Source organism: Rhinopithecus roxellana, chromosome 17 (assembly GCF_007565055.1).
Source record: "Rhinopithecus roxellana isolate Shanxi Qingling chromosome 17, ASM756505v1, whole genome shotgun sequence".
Classification (NCBI taxonomy): Eukaryota; Metazoa; Chordata; class Mammalia; order Primates; family Cercopithecidae; genus Rhinopithecus; species Rhinopithecus roxellana.
This window is the reverse complement of record NC_044565.1, coordinates 26,357,248-26,378,312: the sequence shown is the minus strand read 5'-3', so window position 1 is coordinate 26,378,312 and position 21,065 is coordinate 26,357,248. Positions and strand designations below refer to the sequence as shown.

At 49.5% G+C, this 21,065-nt stretch overlaps 1 protein-coding gene across 30 annotated transcripts in view; it reads left to right on the top strand.

The window, feature by feature from the left end:
• The window catches only part of SFXN5 (sideroflexin 5), a 133,387-nt gene that overhangs the window by 60,746 nt on the left and 51,576 nt on the right, over positions 1–21,065 (top strand). For 21 of the 30 annotated variants that reach the window (XR_004054294.1, XR_004054302.1, XR_004054292.1 and 18 more), the window contains 4 exons: positions 11,397–11,450; positions 12,485–12,541; positions 13,937–14,002; positions 15,823–15,915. Coding sequence is in view for 14 of the 30 variants with exons in the window: in XM_030920992.1 (XP_030776852.1) it covers positions 11,397–11,450; positions 12,485–12,541; positions 13,937–14,002; positions 15,823–15,915 (270 nt within the window). In the remaining 16 variants the exon portion in view is untranslated. Of the gene's footprint in view, positions 1–11,396; positions 11,451–12,484; positions 12,542–13,936; positions 14,003–15,818; positions 15,916–21,065 lie in introns of all 30 variants that reach the window. The other 9 variants (XR_004054306.1, XR_004054304.1, XR_004054293.1 and 6 more) reach the window with 2 other exon arrangements.

Genomic DNA, 21,065 nt, shown 5'->3' with positions numbered 1-21,065 from the left:
CTAACGCTACCCACGTAGGAAGAGACTTGTAGCATGTAATTTCGCTCTACTCTCTACTTGATCATTTTATCTCCCTCCACACACCTGCCAAGTTTTTGGAAATCATCTGGAATGTCATCAGATTTATAAAGCCTTTCTTAACACCTGTATTATACTTCACAATTATTTAGGCTGTGTGTGTGTGTGTGTGTGTGTGTGTGTGTGTGTGTGTGTGTGTGTGTTTGTGTTGTTTGGCTAGAATACCTTTTTGAACAATATTCAGAATACAGGGCCAATATGCCTTTCTGAATCTTTGCATATCTGGAGGTCTTTTTTTCCCTTTCATACATGAACAATAGTTGGCCTGATTTTCTTTTCCTTTCTAGGTAAACTTCCCCCTTCCCCTGGAATCGTTTGGTATTTTTTCTCTTTATCTTTGGAATTCAGAAATATCTCCCAGGATTTAAAAAAAAATCTTCTCTGTATATTTTATAAAATTATACAAGTAATACATGAATATGTTCTTTGGGATTCAAAAATACCACCAAGAATGTTTTATAAAGAATATTTTTAAAGTTATACAAGTAATACATGAATGTTCTCTCAGCTCGGAATTTAAACAATGCAAACAAAAGTAGAGGTCCTTGTGATGCTCCTCAACCCCAAACTTCCGCCCAGAGTAACCCCTGTAAGAAGTTTGGTGTGTGCCTCTAGGCTTTTTCTAGATATCTGCATACATTTAAGTCATTTAAAATTTTTTTTGTTTTGTGGATTTTTCCATTAAAAATATAACAATATACATATATATCTATGGTTAGCTTATGACACTTAGCAGTTTGCCCCCATAACGATTGGCTTCATTTATTTAGTTGTTTGTTTTCTCTGCTGAATGGCACTGTCTCCTCCAGTGTGATGGGTTGAGGTTATTTCCGACTATTTGCTGTTAGAAATGATTGTGCTGTGAAAAATCTTTGTACAGCCATATTTGCACAAGGATAAGGGTTTCTAAAGGGCACTTCCAGAAAGTGAATTTGCTGCTTAAAAAGCTACGCACATGTACATCTTTAACAGATACGGCCGAATTTCCCTTCAAAAAGACTATATTTCCCCATGCTTTCGTAACACTAGTATTCATTCATCTTTTTAACGTTTTTGCCAGGCTGATGGGGGAAGGGGTAGGTTCTCATTATGCTTTTAATTTTTATTTCCATAAACACCGAAAAGATGTTGGTGCTTTTTAAATTTATTTATTGGCGATTTGTATTCCCTCTTCTCTGAATTACCTGTTCACACTCTTTGTCCATTCTTCCATGGGCCATATTTTTCTAGTTGATTTGTAAGAGCTCTTTATATATTTTGGACATTAATCCTTTGGGTTATATATATGGCAAGTCTCTTCTCCAGCTGTTTATCCCTTATTCTCTGGTGTCTTTGTTATAGAAAAGTTTTATATATTGATGTCTTTAAATATAATGATCTATCTTTTGATTGATTTTGAGTCTTTTTCCGCTCCTCACCTCCATCTGCTCTATTAAAATAACTGAGGCCAGGAGTGGTGGCTCACACGTGTAATCCCAGTACTTTGGGAGGCCAAGGTGGGAGGATTGCTTGAGCCCAGGAGTCTGAGACCCGTCTGGGCAACATAGGGAGATCTCATCTCTACAAAAAAGTTAAAAACATTAGCCAGGCATGGTGGTGTGCGCCTGTGGTCCCAGTTACTCGGGAGGCTGAGATGGGAGGATTACTTGAGCTGAGGAGTTTGAGGCTCCAGTGAGTTTTGATTGTGCCACTGCACTTCAGCCAGGGGCGGCGGAGTGAGACCCTGTCTCAAAATAAATACATAAAGTAAATAAAGATAAAATAACTAGATTTGTGAAAGCTATGTCTTGGAATCAGCTCTTGGATGTATTTATCAATTCTATATTCTAAGTGTTCATTTATGCTTTTGTTTTTATAATATCCTTTTTTCCCTCTTTTCTTTGTTTGTGGTTGGTTTTCTTACTTTTTGCCTTGAATGCTTAGTTTATTTATTTTCCTTCTAATGAAAGTGTTTAGTGCTGTGAATTTGCCTCTGAATATATCTAAAACATGGCTATATCTGATATGTTTTCATATATAGTGATCTTATGTTGTTATTTTCTAAATAAGCTTGAAATTATAATTTCAAATCCTCTTTAGTCAATTAGAAGAACACATTTTAAATTCTAAGTGGTTGGGTTTTAAAAAATGTGTTCTTTTGTTATGTTCTAGCTTGTCTTATTTTCAGAGAGAGTGACCTCTACAGTTTTGCCAGTTGGGATTTATTGTGGTTTTCTTTGTAGCATGGTATCTGAATATGCCACTTAGGATCAGGGTCATCTGCATGTAACAAAGTCCAAAATAACAGTGGCTTAAACAAAATAGTTTATTTCTCTCTCATGTCAAAGAGGTTTGGAGATAGGCAGGACCCCCACAGTATCATCAGGAACCCAGTCTTCCATTTTTCTACACCACCATTTTCAGTACTGGCTTCTATTGTAAAAAGTCACCCCATAGCCGGAGATGGCTGCTGGAGTTCCAGCCATCACATTCACATTGCAGAAAGGAGAAAGAAAAGAAGAATAGTAGGCTGTATCTCCCAACTGAAATACATTTATCTTTAAGATACAGCCTCTCTTTAAGGAGGCTTTTTGGAATTTCCATGCAACAGTTCTGCTTACATTTCATTTAGAATTCAGCTGGGTATATAGTTGATCCCCAATTATATAAGGATTCTATTAGTAAGAAGGAAGGGAAGAATGGTGATAGGTAGGCAAACAAAAATGCCATAATAACTTCTATAAATATTCCATCAACACTTTAAAAGATATACAATTTAGTGGTATCATCTCTTTGTTAAACTGGGTAAGTGGATATTTGAAATGGCAAAAGTTGAATGTGGGGCTCATTTTTCCCTGAGAAGCCAAATGGAGTGTTACACAATTACCAGCTGCCATCAAGTGGGAAGAACTGGCTAACCCAGTAGATGCCAGCACTGTCTTTGATTCACAACGGGTTACTGAGGCTCACCCCATACATTTCCACTCTCGCCTTACCCTACCCAAGACCAGCCCATCATTGCAGGGTCACTATGGCCCTGTAGGCAGGTGGGGGACTTGGATGCTGATCCACTCGCATGCCATTCAGGGGTTCATTGCTGAAGCAGATGCTGTGAATGTCCTATTAGGACCGATCCTCTCCCAGGCTGGAGCAAACATCCCTCTATGAATAAACGCATGTGGTGTGAGAAGAGGATGCCCTGGCCTCCAAGATCCTGTATGAATACATGATGGAGGCAAAATGGGGAGCATGGCCTGGGATACCTCCCAGCAGCTCTACCAGGCAGCCAGAACCGAAATGACAATGCTCACCTATCCCCACTTCCTAGCCCCAAATATCTGTATCCTGGGGTTCAGAACAGTCAAGCCAGAGGCTGAGTCTCCAGACGAACCATTGGATTTGAAGAACCTGTGGCCTTCCACCTTGGCATTTTCACATGGACAAGCAACGTGGTCCGTCCCCATTCCTCCCCACCCCTGGGCCACTGCCTCGTCTTGTGTGGAAGGAGCATGCTGGCTGCTCCAGCGCTTTCTGCAGCCCCATCAGCTCCTCCAAGGCCCTGCTGTCGCCTGGTAGCACTGAACATTTAAGCAAATGCCTGGTCTGAAGGGGAGTGAAAGTTCCAGTCCACACCTTAGGAAAGCCCCTGGTCTGATGGAGTGGGTAAGAAAATATACGCATGCAGAAGCCACTAAAAATGCTTACCAAAATAGAAACGAGGGTGCCAGCGAATGTGCTAGGAACTGGGTCCCTGAGTGATGAAGGGAAGGGGCGAGTAAGGCTGGCAGGTGCCTCAACTGAGAAGCTTCTGGAAACCACAGTGAAGCTGCCTTCTGCCCAGGTGCACATCCCCGGCTTGACCCCGACGCTGTTCCCACTTTGCCCGGGAGTCACCTCGCCCTACCCTGCTCGCCCCCCAGAGCTCAGGAGAAACGAGCTGGTTTTCTCCCAGAGGCTGGTGCCAGTTTAGTCAGCAGATTTCACAGATCCACTGGCAACCATGTAGTGTCTTATTTTAAGCTTAACATTTGAAGATGGGAACTTTTTCCCCCTTCGGTGTGTGGCAAAGAGATCCCAATTTATACATAAGCACCGCGGCTGTGCCGGTGCACTGAGGCTGTCCCTGAGGCTCTGCGGTTCATCGCTCCCTTTCTTCAGGTATCTTTCCAGAAAAAACCCGCCAGCGTGGTCGCTTCTTATCCACGGCCTCTCCCTTCCCAGGTTTCCCCTGAGCACAGCACTGCCGCTTCCGTGCACGTGGCCGGGGAGAGGCAGAGCCAGGCTTGGCCCTGGTGGTCCGTCCCTCGTCCTGCCTGCCCTCTCCATTGCCCCTCTGCTCCTGTGCCCTCTTCCCTTGTTGGCTGTGGAATGCCTCAGATGCCAGGGCCTGGGTTTCCCTCATGGGCCTGGGGCTCTCCCAGAGAGCATTCGTGCCTCCCTCAGCCCTGAGCTCCCCAAAGTGCTGCTCCCCTCCCCTCCTCTCCTTTCCCCTCCCCTCCCCTCCTCTCCTTTCCCCTCCCCTCCCCTCCCCTCCCTGTCATATCGGACTCTCAAAACTCAGGGACCAAAAGCCTCATTTCCAGACCAGGGTGCTAAGGAGGGCAGACCACAAACACCTAGTCATTGGATCTGGTGGCCTTAGGTTAAGTCTAAATCTGTTTTCTGTCTTGAGATATTAAGAGCTTGGACTCTGTACTTTGCACTCCTTCATTTTAATGCACAGATGATCACATGGACTTAGACACTCCAAGTATCAGAAGATGCTGGTGTTGGCCACTTCATCTCCAGGGGTGTGTCCCAGGGCCCTCCTGACATCTCCCAAGCCTCCTCATCCCTCCTCTGCTTTTTTGCACATTTAAATCCCAATCCCAGTGTTCTCCCTGGCTTTCCTCCAGCATTACCAGACCCCAGCCATGTTGACCTAGCTCACCACACAGGAGGTGTCGCTCCAGTGAAGCTAGAATTGACCGGTCCGGGGTAAACATTCATTTGACAGAGAGATTTTCTTTAACTGGCTGGCGTACTTTAAGTAGCAACACCCCTTATACACTGAAGTGTAACTTTCAGATCATTAGCCACATAAATCAGAAGATGGAGACAAAGTAGAAGGAAACAACAGGACATCTGTTGGGTATTGGGGTACTGGGGCCCATGGTGGATCTGTCAGTAACAAAGAGGGACATTTATGGAGTTGAGCGAATCTGTGGTGGAAAGGGATGAGATGTAAAGACACTTGCTCTACCTGGGAGGCTTCCGGGTATGTGGGGAGGCAGCGTCAGGGGGCCTCCTCTGAGCTACTGGAAGCTCTCGAGGTAGGCACACTTTTTTGCTGCTGAGATGAATGGTACAGAGAAGGCATGCAGGGTGCCGGGGAGCGCGTGACAGCCCTTACCTCACTGTGAGGGTCAGAGGAGACATCCTGGAGGAAGTGATGCTTAAACTAAAACCTGAAGGATGAGGAAGGAGGGATTAGCCAAGTAGAAACGGGGTGAAGGGTGAGAGGGACGATTATTTCTACCATTATCTTGGCGAACAGGACAGTTCTATACCCCGTAGTCTTCCCCTGGCTTCAGTTTTACCGCCCAATTGTTTTGACGCATACCTCATTTCCTCTCCAGATTTCCCACGCTTTTAAAAAAACCTTTCTCCTGTAGTTTGAGTCAGTTTTGTATGGGAGGTGGCCAAGGGGCGGGGGCTTGCTCAGTTCTGAGCCCTGATATCATGGTACACAGAACTGTGGCAGTGGCCTTACCCCTCCTTGCCTTTATCTTCAGCTGTTCATGTCCCACTTCTGGCCAAGCAGATTGAGATATTTGGGGGTGCCTCTCTCCCAGATTGAGACCTCATCTCTCTGCAGCAGTTAGAATACTCTGAAGGAGGAGGCCCAAAGTGAAGATGTGATTTTTCTTGTAGCAAGTTACCATATGGGTGCCATTGGCCCCATTCCTTACTCTGCCTTGAGACTAGGCTCAAGCACAAACTGCCCCTCTTCCTGGGCCTGTCAGGGCATCCCTAGAGTTGGGCTGATGGCCCCTGGGTTGGGTGGGTTTGATAAGCAAGGCTGCTTAGGAACCAACATCCCTGATGAAGACTTAATTCAAGGCATATATTCATAGTGGTACAGAATTTTGGACTAGAAAGAACAGCATAGTCACTCTGCATATGTAGTAAGCCATGTATTAGCTAGCTATTGCTACCATAGTGTCATGTAGAAAACATCCACAACACTTCAGTGGCATCTGCGAGCATTCTTTTTTTTTTTTTTTTTTTGAGATAATGTCGCTCTTTGGGCTCTGTTGCCCAGGCTGGAGTGCAGTGGTGCGATCTCAGCTCACTGCAACCTCCGCCTCCTGGGTTTAAGCAGTTCTTCTGCCTCAGCCTCCCAAGTAGCTGGGATTACAGTCACCTGCCACCACCCTCAGCTAGTTTTTGCATTTTTACTAGAGATGGGGTTTTGCCACATTGGCCAGGCTGGTCTTGAACTCCTGACCTCAGGTGATCCGCCTGCCTTGGCCTCCCAAAGTGCTGGGATTACAGGTGTGAGCCACCGTGCCTGTAAGCATTCATTCTTAGGGATCTGCGGTTGACTGGGGTTTGCCCGGTCTAGACAGAGCTTGACTGAGGCAGTTCTGGATCTCACTATGGTCAACTGAAGGTGACCTGACCTGGGATAGACTGTGCCCTCCTGTCTCTCCTCCTCCTTGGACCAGGGATTTTTCAGGGATGCCTTCTTGTGGCAACCTTAGATGCTCAGGAGGACAAGCAGGAAGGCATGAGGCCTCTGAGCCAGGGCTCAACTGACACACTGCCACATCCATCCTCCCGTGTGCCATCAGCCAGAGCAAGTTAGATGACCAAGTGGAGCCAAAAAGTGAGGAAATAAATTCCTTCTGTGATGAGGCCGTGGCGAGGGTATGGATAGAGGGAGTGGAAAATAATCTGGACCAAAGACTCAGTCTCCTACCCCAACCGCCCTGCAATTAGGACTTAATAAAAGGAGTCAGGAGTGCATTGTCCCAGTCCAGCAGAGATCTTTCCCTGGTCAATAATTATGTAATGATGAGCAGTGTTCTTCCAGCCTGGGGTGTGAGCCCAGCTTTGTGCTGAATGCCATGGGGGGCATCAGAGGAAGAAGGAAAAGCTCCAACTTTGCCTTCCGCAGCTCTGTTCTCTGAGGGATAAGACTTGTATTCCAAGACTGATGGAGATGAGATGATGTTCAGTGGTGTAATGCTGACTATGGAGCTCAGAGGAAGAAACCAGCAAAGTCCAGGAAAGAACTACATGGGAGGAGAGGAATGGAACTGGCAACCAGCATCCAGGGAGCGCTTGCTGCAGGCTGCACGCTGAGCTGAATTTCCTCCATACCTTACTTCCTCTCATAACCATCCTGAGAGGTACTGGGATTGTCCTCCACTTAACAGCTGAAGAAACAGAGGCACAAAGAGCTCCAGGGACTTGCCTGTGGTCACATAGCTGGTAAATGCTGGCACCAGCATTTGACGACCAGAGCCTGAGCGTTAATCACTAGGTCCGTGGTAGGACACCCAAGAGGAAGGGGAACAGTAAAGGTACAGACGGATGTGCAGAGAGCACAGCTGCCAGGGGGCTGGAGCGGCAGAGGGGACTTCAGCCATGTTATGAACTATAAATGGGAGCAGAGATAGGATGTGTGATTTGGCCAAGGTCCTGCAGCGCGATAGGGTGGAGGCTGGGCTAGAAATCCTAGCTGTTGGCTCCTGTTTCCCTCTCCTTCCACTTTCCTTGGTACCAGCCACATTCTGGGCGCTCTCCACCCGTCTGCGTGGCCACGCCTGAATCGTTTCCCTCTTGGAAGAGGTGCAATCCACTGGCATTGAAGCTGGGTGGACTGGCTCCCTCTCTATCCATCTCTTTCTTCCTTTCCCCTGCCATGTTCTGGAAAGGGCAGCGGGAGGGAATGTGGGCAGGTTGCACCAGAGATATACATCTGAGAGCTGAAGGGAACATTTATTTTTAATTTAGACTTAAAAAGAAAAAAGGAAGTTATAAAATATCTGCTCTTGCTCCTGGGATTGTGCAGATGGTGCTGCGTTTTGCCTAATAGGGAATGGGGCTGGCATCCTCGTGCTTTTGGTCCCTGCCTGACTGTGAGGACCTGGAGGGCAGGATCCCTGCTCCCCTGCCTTAGCCTCACATGGCCCCCTAAGGCTCTGTTTGGCCGGTGCAGCTCTGTGCTCCTGTTCTCTAAGCTCACCCTCTCCACACTCCCTTCTGGGCTCCCAGACCTCCTCTGCAGTCAGACGAGTCTCTCCGCTGTCTCGGCTGTCCCTGCTCCGGTGTCTGCACCCCCTCGGCTCACTCCTACCTCCGCCTTTGTTAGATAGCCGGGACACACTCACCCCTCCCTTCCTGAACTCCTCTTTGGATGTTAAAATTTATCAGCTTTACACATATCCAAATACCTCATTAAACCATCTTGTCATTTTCAAGCCTAGGTGTTATAAAGGATGTTATCCTCCATTTTCTTGTCTGGTTTTTGTTTTTATTGTGGTTAAGGAGTGTGTGTGTGTGTGTGTATGTGTGTGTGGTGTGAGTGTGCGCGTGCACGCATGTACTCATTCCTTTCCTCTGACTTTCTCCGTTAGGAGCAGCAAGGAACTTGGTACGTAGAAGCAGCTCCCCATAAATGGATGTGGAGTGCTGACTGGATCCCCCCTCTTTCTGTGCTCAGGGGGATGAGCTGGAGAAGGAGCACCCTAAAATCAGAGTCAGGGCCCTCAAGCCAGGAACCAGGAGACCTGATTCTCTAGCTTGCTATGAAACTATGGACAGATTACTGAATTTCTCTAAGCCTCAGTTGTCTCGTTTGCAAAATATCAAAAGTCATCTCTGCTTTGATCCCCAGGGTTAGTATGAGGATTATGGTAAGTGAAATGCTTGGCAAAATCAATCAGTCCATCCATCTCTTTAAGAAAGAGTGAGGAGACTTACAGCAGTCAGAGGTGCCAGCATGGACCCCAGACCCATGTTAGGGCAGGAGGTTGGGATGGGAAGTGGGGATTGTTTAACAAAGTAAAAAGCTCGCTGGTCACAGAGCCATGGGCAGTGTGTATGTGTGTGGTACATAGCCCAAATACTAGTTTAGTTTAGAGTTCTGGTTTGTTCTGGAAAAGACTTGATGTCACTTTTAAAAATGCTTGTCACTAAAGATAAAAGAAGTGAAGATGAAAATGAGACAAAGGGAAGGGAAGATAAAATGAAGCCAGAAGTGAGGTTTGGGCACAGAATCCAGGCAGTGTGGGTCTGTACACTTGGCAGATGTGGCTATGGAGAGCTGGCCTGAGTTTCTGGACGGTGCAAAGAGACTCAGTTAAATGGCCCAGTGTCTGCAAGGCGCATGCACACCAGTTACTCAGAGGCACAGCTTCTGACCCTGAGACTGGAAAATACTTCCCCCAAGAGGATTATAAAGGGAACCCTGTGGTGTCACCGGCCGTGTCCTGGACAGCAGTTGTCAGGTAAATGCAGTGAGTCCCATTGGGCTGTATCTTACGATGTTCCTGGTGGTCCAAGCACAGTTCAAGGCGGGTAAGTGGGGATTCAGAGGAGAAGACATGTAGTCCATAAGACACCGTGTTCAGTAGACTCCAGATCAGGGGATGACGTGCTGGGCTCCAAACGGTGAACAGACTTATTAACTTTCTCTGGTGGTAGGAGGCAGTCAGCCATGCATACGTGTACACATATGAGCACATGTCCTCTTCACCCACCCCTGTCCTGTCCCCATCCCTGCTAGGCTCGGCTTCCTCCCTCTGGTTTGGCTTCTAACTGGGGGCCCCAACTAGGAGGAGGTCCTCAGTTTCCTGGGATACTCCTTGGCAGATGGGATCCCATTACAGACAAGACTGTCTCTGTTGACTTGACACCAACTACCCAGAATTTAGAAGTAGAATTTTACACTGAGGTCACCCCCTTCACTTTCATAGGTAAGAAAGTTAGAGCCCCAAAGGGGATCATCTTCTGCCGGTGATCACACGGGGATGGAGCTGACTGTAAGACCCAAGTTCCCCTGATTCTCACTCTAGTTCCCTAAGCTGCCACTGCAAAGAAAAAAAATCAAGTTGGGATCTCATTCTGGGGGAAAAAATCTCATAATTCCTCTTTGGAGCTATGGAATAGCTTTATATTATATTATTTTATTCAAACTGATGTGAGCCAATAAATATAGATTATGTGTGTGTGTGTGTGTGTGTGTGTGTGTGTTTGCTGTTTTAAAACATTTTAATGTTTAAAACATGATTTACTAATGCTGCTGGGGATGTCTAGAATTTGATTTACTGCATATTATTGAATGTTTATACTTGTTCCTTACAGAAATTCTTGCCAAAGAGCCATTTTATCTACAGGAATAATAAATAAGTCAATATGTGGATGGTTGTGCACATTTTTCCCATATGCAGCGGGACTTGGTAGATGTTACTTTGCACACAAACACTCAAAAGGTAAACTGGAGAGATGCACATGGATCCCTGAAGTCCAAGGCTTGGCCAGTGTCAAAATCAGACCATTCATCTTGACTTAAACCAAAAAAACGATCAGCAAGTCTAGGTCTTAGGTGATATTTGGGCTTTGGGAATAATGGATCCACGCCGGTGCTTCCATACGTAGCCATATGTGTATATGTGTGTATTTGTTCATCTCTTCATTCATTCCTTCACTCATTCAACAAATACTAGAAATCTGTGTTTCATTCAGTTGCTTAAACATGGTATAGGTTTTTGCTTCATGGAAATTCACAGATAACAGATACAAATTCCCCCAACTTGTATTTACAAAGCACTTAAGGCCTTTGAAATGATTTTTGTTTAATCCTCGCAAAAATCCTACAGGAAGGCTAGGGTGAGAAGGAGTTAGGTAACCTGAGTGGAAACGAAGGTATTCCTTTTGTTTGCTTGTTTTTATTGCCCCCCAATAGTGGAAATAATGCATGTCTATTGTTAAGAAGAATACAGAAATATTTAAGATTGTGCAAAAGTAACCTGCAACCCAACCTCCAGAGACATCCACGCTACAGGTTTTTTCATGCTTGGAGATGTGTGTATGCATGTGTTTGTGTATATGGTTATATATATAAGGTGATTTTTCTTTAAATAAGATTATGCTGTAATACAATTCTGCAACTTGGTTTTTTCCCATCGCACACCCTCTTCCTTAGTGAACCTCAGTTTGTGTGTACACGGCATACCACATCAGTTTGTATAGATCCAGCTCACTCGTTTGTGGTAGTGTATTTTTTCTTTGCAAAAGCATAGATGTTTCTTTTGCCTTTTTCAGCATTTCTTCTCTCTCGCTCATAGGTAGTCGGTCTTCTCTTGCCCAACCAGACACTGGCATCCACTGTCTTCTGGCAGGTAACAGTCTCCCAGCAAACAGGGCTCCTGAAGGAAGGGTCCACACAGGTGCTGGTTAAGAACTCCCTGCCCTGGTGTCTCCTGTCCCGTCCAGACCCCGTGTAGGGTCAGTCCACCCCGACACCACCCCTAGCCCAGAAGTCACTGAAGGAAAACCAGGACTTTGGCCCTGCTGAGGTCTCCAGCAGCCCAGCATGTCTCAATCCACATGTGTCACTCTAACCTTTGGACAGAGGTGATGAGGGCTGCGTGCCCCTGCCTGGAACATGCTGGCTTATCAGTGGGGTGGCCCCCACTCTGCCCCTTGGCTGCTTATCCCAAGGCCAGTGACCCTGAGGCCCATATTCTCATTTTGACATCAGCCTCCCCCACATCTACTGAGGAAGGCTAATCCACCCCTAACCTGAGGTGGTGAAGTGCATCACAGACCCTGGTCCCTGCTCTTGGAGACAGTCTGGGTTGTGATGCCATGAAAACAGTTGAGGGTATCTCTGTGTTTATGTGTGCAGAGAAAGAGGGGCAGGAAGGAAAACCTGTCTGTGTTCTAGGAGAAAATGTCAGTCTTCACTGAACAAAACTCCTGCTGGCCTCTGTGTCTGGGAACTGGAGGTGCAGGACACTGGACTGGGAGATTGTTGAAAGAAGTGCAGGGCTATCAGTCATTCTAGGCCGACTTTTGTCCAGCAAGTAATATAATAAAGATGGTGTGACAAAGGCAGTGGGGTCTGCAGGGGCAGTGAATGCCATCATTCCACGAGAGGTGACTGTCTCAGGATCAGCTGGACTGCTGGGGTGTGCAGGACCCCATTCAGGAACCAAGAGACTTCCCGAGAGGCAGGGCTCAGTGCTAACACCAGCACAGCCCTGGGCAAACCAGGACCATCAGTCATGCTAACCGGCAGCGTGGGCGGCACCATGTGAGCTAGAGATCACATGCTGTGCCTTTCTGGGGATGTGTGACCTCCTGGGGTCCAGGCCTGGCTTCCAGGGAGGTGACCACTCCTTCCCTGACTTCTCTCATCATTGCCTTTCAGTGGCTGAACCAGAGCCACAATGCCTGTGTCAACTATGCAAACCGCAATGCGACCAAGGTGAGCATCACTGCCCTCTCCCAAGTGGTGGGGTTCAGGATAGGGAGGCCCAGTCATCCTCCCTACAGTGTGACATCAGTGGCTGCCTCTTGGTTAAACATGGCCCTCCTCTAGATATCTTATTTAAAATGCCAACCCTTCAGGTGGGTGGCCGACTCAGACATTACTTGGCTGAGGTCAGCTGGAGTTTCTGGGCCAGGAGCCCCCTGGGGAGGAGCTGTTTACATGAAGTGAAGAAGGCCCATTAAATGGGAGCAGTGCAAGGGATGAGTTTGGCTGGTTTTCAGATTCTTCTTGGGTAGCTCTTACATTTGGGTTTTGGATCATGATGATATCAGCTACTTGGGGGCCAAATTCCCCTAAAGCTTCCTCCAAATTTTCTGGAAGCTGCCTCAGTGCTCTCAGGTCCCGACTGCTGGCCACAAGCTGAAGGGCTGCTCCTGAGTGGGGAGGGTCCAGGACTGGTACCTCCTCCCCAAAGCCCCCTGCACTCCTTGGAGAGCTTGTGGTGGAGGCCCAATGACCCTTCTGTTGTCTAGGAAGAGCTCCTGGGCCCCTGCTTTGCTGCAGAGGCCACCTCTCCCCCACTTCAGTTCAAAGGCAAAGAAGGCAGGATGCATCTAGGTCCCCTTTGGGGGTCTGTCGGTTTGGGGTAGAGGAGAGTCCTAACATTTGCTAACCTTGGGGAAGAGGAGGGGAGTTAGGAGCTGGCCTGGGCTGTAGGAATTGAGAGGCTTGGTACGCTGTGGGTGCCCCCTGACATCTAAATCTCCACCCCAAGTCTCTCTCATAGGCTTCACATATGGCCATCTCTGCTTGGATGACTCCCATTTATCTTAAACCAAACACCTCTAAACCTGCAGTTGTAGCACAGGGCAAGTTCCTTAGCTCTTTCTTAATTGTCTGTGTTGGAACTTGGGGTATATTACTCTGTAGAGATATTGGGCAGCTATCATCTGTTGACATGGGAGCCCAGTTGTTCCATGGGCTGGCAAGGCCTGTGAGAGCCTTGACACTGGCATTTCCACCTAGAAAGTGCTCCAGGTGCCAAACAGCCCCCTTGCAACATTTAACCTCTAAAGTGGAGACTGCTTGCCCCAGCCATCAATTGCTTGCTGTTCTTCACCTCCAGCCAGCACTGTGTACCAGTGACCTTTCTAGAACAGGGCAGGAGTGAAGTGGGCCCTTCAGCATCTCCCTGGTTACTGGTGATTTATATTTCTACATTGGGAACTGAGCTGAGGGTGGCCTGATCCCTTTGGGTCCTGAGGGGCTCTTCCACCCACCTTCCAGGCTGGTGGGCAGGATGCTTCTTGCTGGCTGGGACAGCTTATAAGGGGAAGTATGGGAGCTTTTGGCACCCAGCAGGCCTGAAATTCTGCCTCTGTTTTCCAGCCTTCACCTGTATCCAAGTTCATCCAGGGCTACCTGGGAGCTGTCATCAGTGCCGTCTCCATTGCTGTGAGTACTCCCTCCCCTGCTCCTTCTTGACTCTGCTGCCCTGGGGCCACCCCGCTCAGCATTGCAAGTGGATGCTTACCTGAGGGCCAGGCTGGGCAAGGATGTGGGAGACAGGTTTCCGTGGGTAGGGAGTCAGGACAGGCTTTCCAGGCCAAAAAGAGGCTCCAGTAGACAGAGCACAACCCGGTGCTCCCTGTTATGAAGAGCAGGCAGGAAGGTGAGGTGGTGCTCGGGGGCGCCGAGGCAGGACATCTGTCTTGAGTGGGGCCACAGTTGCCCAGCACTCTGCTCAGAAGGCCGCTCCTCATGCTCGATAACGTGGCTGGGTTGGAGTTGGGGGGTCGCCTCTGAATGACTCTGCAAGGCCCGCCCATGTGCCTGCTCCCCTGAGCTCTTGCTCAGCTACCGGGGCGCTGCTGTTCCCTCTCTGTGGCCTTACTGGTGTCACATGTCCAGCTCCTCCTGAAGACCTGTCAGTGCCCAGAGCCAGGGGCATTAGGCTCACGCTGAGTCTCCACAGTACTTTGAGGCCAGAGCAGCTACTCAGTAGGGGAGGTTCAGAGACTGAGGGTGAGGGTATGGTAGATGTGGCTCCCTGCTTCCCAGAGGAGGCCGGGGCAAGTGACACAGTCAGAGCCCTGGGCCAGAGCCAGAGTGGACGCTCAAGCTGCCAGGACCTTCTGCACACTTGTCCCACCTCTGAGCCCACCCCTGTGCCTACATCTGGCTCTCTCTGGATCCCCACTAGGATGGCCTTCTATAGCCAACTCCAGAGGGCGGAGGGCCCCTTCACAACTCTGTCATTTCATTCATTACACAATACATTAATGTAACTGGTAAGAAAAAATAATTAGAAAATGAAAACCAAACAACATTCACATAGCTGAGCACAGCGGGGCACACCTGTAGTCCCAGCTACTCAGGAGGCTGAGGTGGGAGGATCACTTGAGCCCAGGTGTTGGAGTGTATAGTGTGCTATAATCACACCTGTGAACAGCCAGTGCACTCCAACCTGGGCAACATGGCAAGACCCCATTTAAAAAAAGAAAAGTCTGGGCGCAGTGGCTCACGCCTGTAATCCCGACACTTTGGGAGGCCGAGGCAGGTGGATCACCTGAGATCAGGAGTTCAAGACCAGCCTGGCCAACGTGGTGAAACCCCGTCAATACTAAAAAAATACGAAAATTAGTTGGCATGGTGATGGGCACCTGTAATCCCAGCTCCTTGAGAGGCTGAGGCAGGAGAATCGCTTGAACCTGGGAGGCAGAAGTTGCAGTGAGCTGAGATCACGCCACTGCACTCCAGCCTGGGGCGACAGAGTGAGACTCCATCTCCAGAAAAATAAATAAATAAATAAATAATAAAAAAGTTTAAAAATTAAAAAACTCCAAAACCGTTCAGCTGGGCAAGGTGGTGTGCCCCTGTAATCCCAGCTACTCAGGAGGCTGAGATGGGAGGATCACTTATGGCCACGTTGGGCAGCATAGCAATATCTTATCTCTAATGACAAAGAAAACATTCACATATAATGAAGAATTCACATACAATAACCTTTTGGTAAAACCCACTTTCCTCATCTTTCCAGTGCCATTAAGTAAATACTGTATAATAACAGTTCACAGCTGTATATTACCCATTGTACCATATACCACGGTTTAATTCACCATTCTTCTAAAGGAGGGATTTGGGGTTGTCCTGAAATGGCCTCATTTATTTCACTCCCACATAGACCAAGTCATCTCCCAATAGCTGTGAAGTGGGATGTCCCATCTCATGCTCAAGATCTCTTTCCCAAATCCTTATGTCTTCATAAAAGCAAGAAGCCAGACATTGCAGACCTATTCAGATGGCTCACCAAGAGACTACTGACCTGCCACCAAGCTTGTCCTGCAGCCCAGCAGGAGACTTCATTTGTGAGTCAGACAAATTGGGGGTCCCTGATTCTGGGGACTTGCTGGGTGAAGGCCAAAGGCTCTCCTGAGTGGGAAAAAGGACTGTCACCTCCTCCTTGTTCCTTGTGATGAGAGGAGCTGATGGTCTGCTTGGCTTAGCAGCTCAAAAATCCCCTTCCCTTCTTTGAGACTCAGGGGTGGGGTGAAAGGAGGAGGCTACATGGGGAAGGATGCTGAGTGGCCCTGAATGGAAAGGCTTGAGTGAAGGGGATCATTGTCCTGGTGGACTTCCTTCCTCTGCAGGCCAAGAATCAGCTTCTCAGCCTGAGTAACATGGCAAAACCCCATCTCTACAAGAAATACAAAAAAATTAGTCAGGCATGGTGGTGCACACCTGTAGTCCCAGCTACCTGGGAGGCTGAGGTGGGAGAATCGCTTGAGCCCAGGAGGTCAAGGCTGCAGTGAGCCATGATTGCACCACTGCACTCCAGCCTGGGCGACAGAGCAAAACCCTGTCTCAAAAAAAGTAAAAAATCACTCAGCTTTTTCTGAGAGCTCCGAGCTCTCTGTGTGTCCAGTCCTCACTGCCCCACCTGAAGGACCATCAGCCGCTCCATCCCAACCACTTGCCAGGGCAAACCTAACACAGATTTGTGGGGTATGGGTTCTGAAGACAGAGTTATTGGGGGACTTGGAGCCCTCTGGGGTTCCCAGAGCTGAGTTCTTGCTGAGCAGGGGCTGGGGCCTCACGTGGGGCTGTGTCTGTGCTGGGGCCTCCCTCCTTTCTCCTCCCTGTGAGCTCCAGCACCCCTCAAAAGGCTTTCCCCAACCACTCCAGCCTGTAGCACTCTCCCTCCCCACAAGTCCTGGAAACCCCTGTCCTCCCCACTCACACTCAGTCGTACCATGTCCCTGTCCCCTCAGTGTTCTGCAGTCTGAGCCCCATCCCCACTGAATTTCAAGTTAGCCAGGGACAGGCACCATGGCTTCTCCCCCATGGAGTGGAGCATAGGGCACTGCCCCATAAATACTTATTAATTAGGCCACTGACTGATTGCTGGCCTTGAGGCCCCTCCTATCTGTGAGTCCTAGCGGTGGCGGCGTCCCTCCTCCTGACGTCTTCACACAGCGAGGGTCTAACTCCGGCAGATGGAGTGGAGTTTCTGACTTGGAAAATCAGCAGCTTGCTTGCTTTTCTTTTGTGTGTGTAAGTCACAAAACCTCTGAAGAAAGAGACTTTATTTTATTTTCCTTTCCCTTGTTCTCTGGAACCCCAGGTCCCGCAGCCTCATTAACTGATCTCTGCTTCAGTTAGTGACAAATCCCCTCCCAGGGCGAACCTGTTAGGAGGAGATGACCTGCAAACAAGTGTCATGGCCCCAGTGGTTGGCCCAGCTCTGGCATTAATTAAAACGAGTCCCTACAAGCAGGTGGCATGGATGGGGGCCTACAGGCTGCAAGCAGGTCGTTGGGACAGAGGGCGAGCTGGAGTGGAGGCCAGCTTCCTCCATGGCCCTGGAGAGCCCCCTCCCCCACTCAGAGGAGCCCTGACCTTGGCCAGCAACCCTGGGATCAGGGATCCCCAGTTTGCATGCCCTCAAATGAAGACTCCTGCTGGTTGCAGGACCACCAGGGTGGGATTAGCAGCCTTTTGGTGAACCTTCTAAATAGATTTGGCAATGTCTGGCTGCTTGCTTGAGAATAAAAAAGAAATCCCGTCTTAAGTTATTTTTGAAATCTAACAGTTTGCTGTCTTTTAACAAAGGAAGCCTCTCTCAATCCTCACTGTTTTTTAGTTCGAGAGTTTGCATTAAGCACTTCTGTGGGCGGCCCTCAACTGGGCCCCCGGCTACCCAAGGGTGAGAGGAAGTAAGACCCTTTGACTCCCATCGGGGGACTGTGATGTGCGGGTACTTTGCAGGCGCTGGGGGCTGCAGGGACTGGGGTGTCCTTCAAGGCGCTGAGAGGGGAAGCTAGAACGTTCTGTAGTATAATCAGAATTATGATTAAGGTGACCCCAGGGTGTGGTGGAAGCAGGGGAGGGGCCCCTACTTCACACAGGGCTGACTCATCCGACAGAGTGGAGAGAGCAAGGGGCAGACAGGGCGGGTGTTCCAGAGAGAGGGCACCACACAGGCAGAGGCGCACAGGAGAGCATGACCAACTCCGGGCTCAGAGCAGGAGGGTGGCCACCGGGTAGGGAGTGATGGTGATCATGAGTGGAGGAGGATCGGGGCCAGTCAAGAAGCACTGTGAGTGCCTTGCTCAGGAGGAAGGAGGCCATGCCTGGAGCCCTGCCTGGGTGTCATCTGCTGGGTGTCTCAGATGGTGCAGGTGGAAGTGGGCTGGAGGAGAAGGGGTGGGGCCACCCTCATGGACGAGGGGCCTGGATGAGGGTGGATGTGGGGCTGGAGAGGAAGACTCAGGGATGAAGTGATGTGGGACCAATCAGGAGCTGCCTGGGGGAGCCACATGATGAGAGGCACTTCATGCCCATTCCTCACACCCTTCCCTTCCAGCTAGGTCTTAGCTGGCTGAGGTTTTTCCCTGTTGGGGCAGTGCTGAACTCCATTCCCAAGGGTCCTGGGCCCTGGGGGGTTCTTTCTGTGTAGGATGCAGTGGCTGTTAACCTTCACTACCAGACACTGGCATAGAAGGAGGGGTTCCAGGGGATCCCTGGGTACTGAACCTGTACACCTTCCAGTTCCCATTGCTTACTGACAACTCTGTGTCCCCTGGATAGTCAGACTGGAAAGTAGTCATGAGAATTGTAATAATAGCTAGCACTTCCAGAGTGCCTGCAGCGCGCCAGACATCGTTTAGGTGCTCATCCTCATTTTACAGATGAGGAGACTGAGGCACGGAGGTGAAGTAAGTGACAGGGCCTATCGAGGCCTAATCACACACAGAGACCCCTTTTTCCTTTTTCCTACTGCACCCCCCGTGGCATAGGGAGGGGAGAAGCCAAGTGCTGTTCTCAGCTTCTAGGTTGGAGGAGCTATTATCATGGCGCCTGGCAGACAAGTCCCTCCCCAGGTACCCTGAGAGCAGTGGGGACTGGAAGACATTTTTTGAGAGGTTCTTTAGGTGTAACAGAATTCAACCCTCTGCTCACCTTCATACTTAGTTCCTGGGCCTGTGTTTTCTGGCCATTGTCAAGTCAGTGGCATATATTTGTCCCTGGCCCAGAGCATGCCCTGCCGCCTGCAAGACAGGGCCTGGCTGGCTCTGTGGTGGAGGGTGTACCTCAGGCCCTTCTGTTCTTCTCCAGGCTGGAGGGAGGTAGGGGGACGACAGCACCTGGGAATCCTGGACCAGACTGTTGTCTTGCTGTGTTCAGGGAGTGGCTTTGGGTTTGGAGGGTCCATCGCATGGACCCTGTAGAGAATCTGCAGTGTTCAGAAGCCTGCAGATGGTGATGCTGGCAGTGCGAGTCAGACACAGAAAGCAGCTCTGTGTCTTTTCTAGGGAGGACAAGTTGTTGCCGCCTCCTGTGTAGAAGGGGTCTGTGTAATTGATTTCCTAGCAGGTAGCCCCCTGGCCCTTGTGGGGCATGGTTCAGGAGTCAGGGTTGGTCACTGTTGTCAGCAAACAAGCAACTTGGTCACAGCTGGAGCAACTGATGTTTTAGCCTGTGCAGAACTCTGTCCCAGCTACTTGGCTACTTTGCTGCTGACCCCATTGCCAAGCAGCAGGCTGGCTGGGGTTGGGGAACAATTGACCTCCATGGAGGGTCTTGGGTCTACTTGACTACCAATGTGTTCTATCAAGTGTGCCCTCTGGTGGATAGTTTTGGTACTTCAGCGATTCTTTGACCTTCTCCAACCCTTGCCCCCAGTGCCCACACAAACCCCTAACCCTTGGTTACATTATTATCGCCCAAGAGGTGCCCTCCTTTTAGGCATGCCCCTTCCTCCATTGTTCTGCAGTAGAGTCTGCGGACTGTTGTCTGAGTGCCCCGCAGACGACCTGGTATTTCATTCTTCTGATCCTCGGCGGAGTCCCGCTCCCTTCCTAGCCTCCTACTCAGGGGTCAGGCAGGCATCCCCTTCCTCAGGAGGCTTCATGACCCTTGGACCCACTCCCTCACGGCACCTCCTCATACAGGTAGCCAGAGCCTTTCAAGCAAGCCAGGCAGTCCTGCAGGGCTGTGTGGCTCCTCCAGTACCACTGAAGGCTTTAAGCAAGTTGCCATGTGTTTTCAGACTTCACTCCGACTGCTGTAGAGAACAGATGGATGGGGGCAAGAATGGAAGCAGGGGGCCTGGTTAGGAGGCACGCAGTCATCCTGGGACAGAGGCTGCGTGCTGAGTCGGGGGAGCAGGGAGAGCAAACAGCTGCATTCATGATATCCGGGAGATGCACCAGGGAGCCATGGTTACACGTGGGCCCCAGGAGGCTTCTGCCCAGAACGCTCTGAGGTCTCTGGCATGAGAAGCAGAGCTGGAAATGGGCGAGGAGGCTGGGGTGTGGGTGAGGAAGAGCGAGACAACCTTCATTTGAGGTGCGAGAAGGTGGAATGCCTAGAGCCCTTGGACATAGAGGCATCCACCAGGCAACGGATATTCAGGCTGGAGTCAGGGCACAGATGCGGGGAGAGGGATGCAGGCATTTTTCCAGCTCCATCCAGTGTCTCCTTGCTGGCCTGTTGGCCCAGAAAGCCCTTGGTTCTTAAGGCTACAGCCACCAACTGTGTAGCTCATGACACTAAAGATTTGGTGTCATGCAGCTCCCACCCTACCCACAGCTCCTGCTGCTGGTTGACCCTGTTCCCATCTCTATGGGGACTATCAGGAAGCTGGCCTTCCCTCCCTTTCCCCTGGTCTCCTGTCAGCTGCTCATGGCAAATTCACTGGCCCAGTAGCCAGACCTTGGAGATAGGTGGTCAAGAAGGCCTATTCCCTCTTTCAGGATATTGCTGATGTCTTCTGGGGCCTGAGCCCTGGTTTTCCCAGAAACCCCGTCTGATGGCCATAGGAGAAATTCTTGTGCAAAATCCACACCCTGTTTGTTTTCCCCATCTACCAAAATGGAGCTCCTGTTTGGTTAATTTCTATTTTGTGGCTTATTTGGATGCTGTTAAAACAGATCCTGGGGGACCCTCAGCAGTAATTGTTCCACATCTCATTATCTTTCCTGAACCCGATTATTAGCTCTGATTTTTCTGATCG